The sequence below is a fragment of the Tachysurus vachellii genome, chromosome 12, assembly GCF_030014155.1.
Source record: "Tachysurus vachellii isolate PV-2020 chromosome 12, HZAU_Pvac_v1, whole genome shotgun sequence".
Classification (NCBI taxonomy): Eukaryota; Metazoa; Chordata; class Actinopteri; order Siluriformes; family Bagridae; genus Tachysurus; species Tachysurus vachellii.
The window spans coordinates 21,009,131-21,016,133 of record NC_083471.1 but is presented as its reverse complement, the minus strand read 5'-3'; the positions used below and the strand labels follow the sequence as shown (position 1 = coordinate 21,016,133).

At 36.4% G+C, this 7,003-nt stretch overlaps 1 protein-coding gene across 2 annotated transcripts; it reads left to right on the top strand.

The window, feature by feature from the left end:
- The first annotated feature begins 708 nt into the window (after positions 1 to 708).
- isl1a (ISL LIM homeobox 1a) lies at positions 709 to 6,132 on the top strand. 2 transcript variants are annotated; one of them, XM_060884074.1, is made up of 6 exons: positions 709 to 1,003; positions 1,437 to 1,626; positions 2,352 to 2,611; positions 4,359 to 4,642; positions 4,784 to 4,951; positions 5,090 to 6,132. In XM_060884074.1, the coding sequence occupies exons 1-6, from the start codon at positions 784 to 786 to the stop codon at positions 5,204 to 5,206; spliced, it is 1,239 nt and encodes a 412-aa protein (XP_060740057.1). In that variant the 5' UTR covers positions 709 to 783; the 3' UTR covers positions 5,207 to 6,132. The 2 variants fall into 2 exon arrangements, with proteins under 2 accessions (XP_060740057.1, XP_060740056.1); XM_060884073.1 differs by having other exon boundaries at positions 712 to 1,003; positions 4,356 to 4,642.
- Positions 6,133 to 7,003: the final 871 nt, after the last annotated feature.

The following is a 7,003-nucleotide window of genomic DNA, read 5'->3' as shown; positions in this document are numbered from 1 at the left end:
CGTGTGCCTGTCCCTAAATAAAGACCTGCAGCCTGGGCTGTAAACTTTCAAAAAAAAAAAAAAAGTGTACGAACTCGCTTTATAGTCACAGTATTATGTTATGCGCCATCATGTCCCAATAAACCTGTAGATATATGATAGAAATATTTTATACAACAACAACAACAACAACAACAATAATAATAATAATAATAATAATAATAATAATAATTATAACAATAATAGTTATTGTTATTATTATTATTGTTATTATTATTATTGTTTATGTTTATTATTATTATTATTATTAGTAGTAGTAGTAGTAGTAGTAGCAGTAGTAGTAGTAGTAATAGTATAGATATTTTCATTCTTCTTGTTATTATTATTATTATTATTATTATTATTATTATTATTATTATTATTATTATTATTACTATTACTATTACTGCAAACAGCAAAGTGCACAAATACTGTATTGTTCTAGGCTATATATTGACATTTCTTATTATTAATAATTATCCTTCTTAATTAAAAAAAAAAACATAATTCAGTACAGGCCCATTTCCAAAATCGGACGAATTAAGGCTCGAAATAAAGGCAGTAACAGGAGCGCGCGGCTCCCGTAAGCGCTCGCGCTGCGCTAATGAGACATGCTGCTCGTTCCTTTTCACAACCAATCAGAAGCGCGTGAGCGTGACGTGTAGCTGTCCTACGTCAGTCCAATGGCGAGAGAGAGAAGAGTCGGAGCCGGTGGAGTTTTGAGAGAGAGACAAGACAAGAGATACGGACAGGAGCGGCCTCTCGATGCGCTGGAGCTCAGACACACACTCACATGTACACACACACCCACACACACGTTCTGCCCGAACTCTAATCTCGATTTCGGGAAGTTTTACACCTCGGAGGCGCAGTTGTATTTTTTCTCCAGAAACCACGGGCACTACGGGCCTGCGCTCCGTTTTTAAAGTGGACCTAACACCGCCTTACTTTCTGGACATGGGAGACATGGGGGACCCACCAAAAAGTGAGTTGTTTAACACTTTTTGTTAAGCTTATGTAAAGATGCTGCATGCATTTGGAGATTATGCATTGATTTGTGATCATTGAAACGAAAAGCTTACTAGTGCATAACACTAATGTTTTTGTCTATTTATTTTTGTTTGTTTATTTATTTGTTTTCTCAATTCTCAAAAATAATAATAAAAATATATATATGTCTTTATTATTTTTTACTCCAGGTAATTGACAATGACGAACATTATTATTTATTACGCTTTCCTATTATTATTATTATTATTATTATTATTATTATTATTATTATTAAACTTTCATTAAGAATGAAATTATTACACGACATTATTTCAAGCTTGTTCTGCACTAACATTATGAAACATTATGTTTAATCAATAACATTTGAACAACTTCCTTATATGTTCCTGTGTGTGTTTGGTGTCCAGAGAAACGCCTGGTCTCTTTGTGCGTGGGCTGCGGGAATCAGATCCACGACCAGTACATCCTGCGCGTGGCGCCCGACCTCGAGTGGCACGCGGCATGTCTCAAATGCGCGGAGTGTAACCAGTATCTGGACGAGTCATGCACTTGCTTTGTCCGGGACGGCAAAACGTACTGTAAACGTGACTACATCAGGTAAGACAGACATGTTGAGCCACATACCTTTAAGGACTTAAGTAAAGAAAAAGAAAAGAAGGTCTCATGATTTAATGACTAAGCTGCGGCTCGAGCTCACGCTGTCATTCTCGTGCCCTGTCCCTAGTCTTTACACCAATGCACCTATATGCTAATGCAGTGGAGCTTGAGTGTAATTATGCTGTGTGCTCATGCGCAGGGCTAGATAACAAATTACTACAAACTATAACCTCATATGCTACTAAAGATGGTGTCTTAAATGAACAAACGTTCATCGTTTTAAAATTTTGTTGGATATTTTGTTGGAATAAATACTAATTGTGTCAGATGTTGTTGTATTGTATTTTGTTTAATGATCAATTTAACAGTTAGCATTCTATTTAGACTAACTTCATTTATTACTATTGTTATTTTATTATTATTATTATTATTATTAATAATAATAATAATAATAATAATAATAATAATAATAGTAATAATAGTAATAATAATAAGAAAAATAAAAATAATAATAATAATAATAATAATAATAATAATAATAATAATAATTATTATTATTATTATTATTATTATTCTTGCAACAACAACAATTCTAATACTAATACTTTTTCCAATTGAGTTTGTTTTTCCAAGCATGTATTTTATTCATTGATTATCTTACATTTTAAGGATGTGCAGCACACTCTGCTTCCTGTCCACTGAACTTCGGGTCTCATTTTTTCCAGACTCTACGGAATCAAATGCGCGAAATGCAACATCGGTTTCAGCAAGAACGACTTTGTGATGCGCGCTCGCGCTAAGGTGTATCACGTGGAGTGTTTCCGGTGCGTGGCGTGCAGCAGGCAGTTGATCCCGGGCGATGAGTTCGCTCTACGTGAGGACGGCCTATTCTGCCGAGCCGATCACGACGTGGTGGAGAGAGCCAGCATGGCGCCTGGGGAGCCGCTCAGTCCCCTGCACCCGGCCCGTCCCTTACAGATGGCAGGTAAACTTTCTTTTATTCAAGCTTTAAGGTGCTAAGCATGACATGACTTTCATCGAATAATGTTTCTTATCCACTCTCGCCTTGCACAAGCTCGGGGAATATATGTGTCTTCCAGTTTTGTAGTCGGTTTTAGACTTTTGGCTGTACTTTTTTTAGATTGACCCATGAATAAAATCACTCTATTTGTCAAGAACTTAACGCTTAAGTGGAGCTGTGCGTTCTGGAGGTGAAGTAATAGTTGGTTTAAATTCTAAGGATGCCATCACACAGCATATAGTTTTATTTGAGTTTTCCATTATTTTACTTGATCTTAGTTGCTTGGTTGAATCTTAATAGCTCAGACTGACTGTTCATAATGAACGGGATATTTTTGTTTAGTAAATCTTTTGAATAAAATGGCCAGAAATCATACTTCTCTTTTATTTGTAGTTATTTTTTAATAGATTTTCCTTAATAAAGTATCCTAGTTATATATTGACAAAACTATTGATAGGGCAAATAGCCTGTTATTTTGATAAATTAACAATTTTGGTAATATAAAAAGTATTAAATGATAATGGAACTTTGAAATGAAAATGTTACTAAACTAACAGGCTGTTGTCAGAGGTTTGTCAACATTGCACGTTTCATTTTTCCTACAGTTTGTGTGCTATTGAATTCGGCTATTCATGCATGAAAGTGATATTCTTCCGCTGGTCCACAGCCAACCATTCGATTAAAAACTATGCCGGTTTGTGTATTATATTTTATATATTATACGAATATGCGTATATTTGAAATCGTTAAATATTTAGACATGCATGTTAATGAAAAAAAATCTTTAGGTGCATTAAATCCCACATAGTTGGTTAAAGTTGAATTTCATCTATATTTAGTAAAGGATATTTATCTTCTGCTTGATGTATTTGGATATAAACTCTGGGCAATTTTCCCAGAGCACATTCTACACAGGTTTATTCCACTTCTTCAAAGTCCTCCAAATACAGTAAACTGTTGGATATTCTGTTTACAGTTACAGCTTTGTGGTGTGCGATATTTCCAGTGTAGAGCTGAATGCATTAAAAAGCTTATGCAAATATATTTGCTATCAAGGTTCTGTTTGCAGAAATGATGCAACAAATCTGTTTACAGGTGATTTTTGGCGATAGATTTTAAATTGTTCAGACCTTTAAGTAGTTTACATAGTGATTCTAAAAGTGTAATGTGAAAGTTTAAACATTTGCATATGTTTGTGTAGTTATGTGCCAAAAAACGCATCGGTCCACGGGAGCGCAAAAACGCACTAGAGCCAAAACCCAAATGCGAGCAGAAATTGTCATATCAGCCATTTAATTGGCAATAATTTTTAAAATTAATTTTCACAAAATTTGAACATGGAAAGAAAACAGAAAGAAGTCACCAAACGGAATTTGGTGACAATGCATAATGTAAACTCTATGGTCTGTATGAACAATGTTTTCACGTTCTTAATAGCTTAACTATTATCATTTGGATATGTGTTCTATATTTTGGCATATCGCGTAATTCGCAGCTTGTTTGTCACAAAAATATATGTCGCAGTTACATTAATTAGCCCTATTATAGCCCTAATTCCCCGTCTCGCGATGTTAGAACGAGGCAAGCTCACATCTGTCATGTTTGCAGAAATTAAAACTACCTGTCATATTTATTGACCTAATTGCATTTTGGCGTCTGTTTGTGTGTGTCTGTGTGTGTGTGTGTGTTTTTTTTTTTTTTTTTGCAGCAGAGCCAATCTCGGCGCGCCAGCCTGCGTTGCGCCCGCACGTGCACAAACAGCCCGAGAAAACGACGCGCGTGCGCACGGTGCTGAACGAGAAGCAGCTGCACACTTTGCGCACGTGCTACAACGCGAACCCGCGGCCCGACGCGCTCATGAAGGAGCAGCTCGTGGAGATGACGGGCCTGAGCCCGCGGGTCATCCGTGTCTGGTTTCAGAACAAGCGCTGCAAAGACAAGAAGCGCAGTTTGCTGATGAAGCAGCTCCAGCAGCAGCAAACCAACGACAAGACGGTGAGTGTGAATTTTAAAAAACAAAGCACAACACACACAAACAGATCAGTAATCTAGATGCAAGCTTGCAGGTGCATGCGTATCCATTTGTACGCACAACTATTCTTTTCTAAAATCGATGGGTTTTTGTGCTTTCTGCAGAACATCCAAGGAATGACGGGAACTCCAATGGTGGCCACCAGTCCAGAGAGGCACGACGGCGGATTACAGGCAAACCCTGTGGAAGTGCAGACTTATCAGCCACCCTGGAAGGTCCTTAGCGATTTTGCACTGCAGAGCGACATCGACCAACCGGCTTTTCAGCAACTGGTGAGAGCACGTAATTTCCGTGCGTAAAAGCGCAGCTTGCAGACACAACAACAACAACAATAATAATAATAATAATAATAATAATAATAATAATAATAATAATAATAATAATAATAATAATTGCTTTGCTTATTCTAGGTGAATTTTTCTGAAGGAGGACCAGGATCGAATTCAACAGGAAGTGAAGTAGCATCCATGTCCTCGCAACTGCCAGATACACCAAACAGTATGGTGGCCAGTCCCATCGAAGCTTAGACGATTCGGATTAATCTTCCTTTCCAGAATCAGAGGAAAATGAGCGTCGTCGAGTCCCTGTTTCACCGAGGCTACACCCCCGAATAACACCGACAGACCTCCAATTCCGTTGGGCTTCTCTATCCAAACAAGCCCTTGGTCGCGTTTATACACTGTGATGACAATCGTGGGAACGAAAGGCGCTCTAGCGAAAAGACACTTCACGAGAAGACAAGCGTTACCGGAAAACGCTAGCATCCGGCGGAAGTAGACCTACACCGGGTCCAAAATGTCAAAATGTACTTTTCTCCGACTTTTAGGCCTACACTACGCAGGAACTGGTGGAACTGGTCGGCTATATTCTTTTGCCAAACAACCCGAGGCGTTTTTTTACATTTTTTTTTTTTTTTTTTCTTTTTTTTTTTTTTTTTTTTGGACAAATCAGCCTCATAGGAAGATGAGACCTAAGAGGACTCTAAATCCGTACAGCGCAGCATGAGCGGCCCAAACAAACTGCTGACTCGTCAACCGGTTTCCCTAAAACAACTGAGATTTATTCACTGAACACTGAAAGTGTGAGGACGGCCTGGAAGCCGAGTCTAACCGCTTTTATTGTTATATGGTATAATAAAAAGCCCAAGTAGGCTACTAAAGCATTGCAACAAGGTATACCTCTATTCGACCACAAGCTGCGTGGGAATTTTACGTGTATGTGTCCGTCCGAGATTATTATTATTATTATTATTATTATTATTATTATTATTATTATTATTATTATTATTTCCCAAAGATGTGTATAGTTTTAAGTTAATATGTCGGGTCATACAGCGGAGATCTTTTTATTTGTTTGTTTGTTCCAATATTACAAAAATAATTTATTATTTATTGTCCTACGACCTGCCACTTTTGTGTATCTTTAATTGCTGAAGTAAAAAAGAGGAAAACTACAGTGTCGACTCCGAATCATCTATACGGACTTTATGTGTCCTGTCGTTTTGACTGCAAAATAAATGATGTATGGAGCAGCGCCATACAACTTTCTTAAAAGTTTTATATTAATTATTTTTTTTTTAAATATAAATGATTAATTATATTAATAAGATTTTATATGATTTTTTTTATATAGTGGGACAGTTATTGAAATCAACCAAATCTTAAATAAAAGTAATTTTATTATTCCTGAATGAAATCTCAGGACAAGCTAACGTATAAATAATATTTAACTAATCACTCTCTAAACATTAAACATGAACACCTTTATACATTGCTCATATTAATTATTAGTTAGAGACAAACTTGGTGTAATAAAATAAAATGAATCAGTTTGGATTGTTTCTCAAAAGCATTGGTATTGAAATCATTTTCATCACCTTGAAACCACTCTTTTGGTACTAAACAAACTCATAGTGTTTATATGTGTGCATTTGGATATAAATACTCAGTAATTATCTGTAATTTTGGTGATATTATGTATCCTAAATAGCCATCATTTACACAGCATTCAAGGCACCAAACTGTAGGCCTACTGTAGCTACTGTAAGAAAGGTGTTCTGTCTTGTACTTTTAATTAGCTTTAAGAGTAATGAGCTTTAAGTCCAAATTATGTACCTTACAGTATTTGTTAATAGTTTCCATGTAAATATGTATACTAAATGTTCTAAAAAGTAAATGTGCACTTTATGCTATCATTCCAGTGACAGGGAAAAGTACAGCTTGGTTATTACTGAGAGTGTGTAGCTCTGGAACTGTAGGTGATGTTTGGTTCCAAAACTGCACAAAAAAGCATTAATTATTTCAGAGGCCAAAGCAGCTCTGACT

What these genes read in the sequence shown, in the direction of transcription:
- isl1a (XM_060884073.1), top strand. Translation starts at nt 784, where the DNA reads ATGCGCTGGAGCTCAGACACACACTCACATGTACACACACACCCACAC. An exon ending in TGTAAACGTGACTACATCAG is followed by an intron (nt 1,627 to 2,351) that starts GTAAGACAGACA and finishes CATTTTTTCCAG; the next exon opens with ACTCTACGGAATCAAATGCG. An exon ending in AGCAAACCAACGACAAGACG is followed by an intron (nt 4,643 to 4,783) that starts GTGAGTGTGAAT and finishes TGCTTTCTGCAG; the next exon opens with AACATCCAAGGAATGACGGG.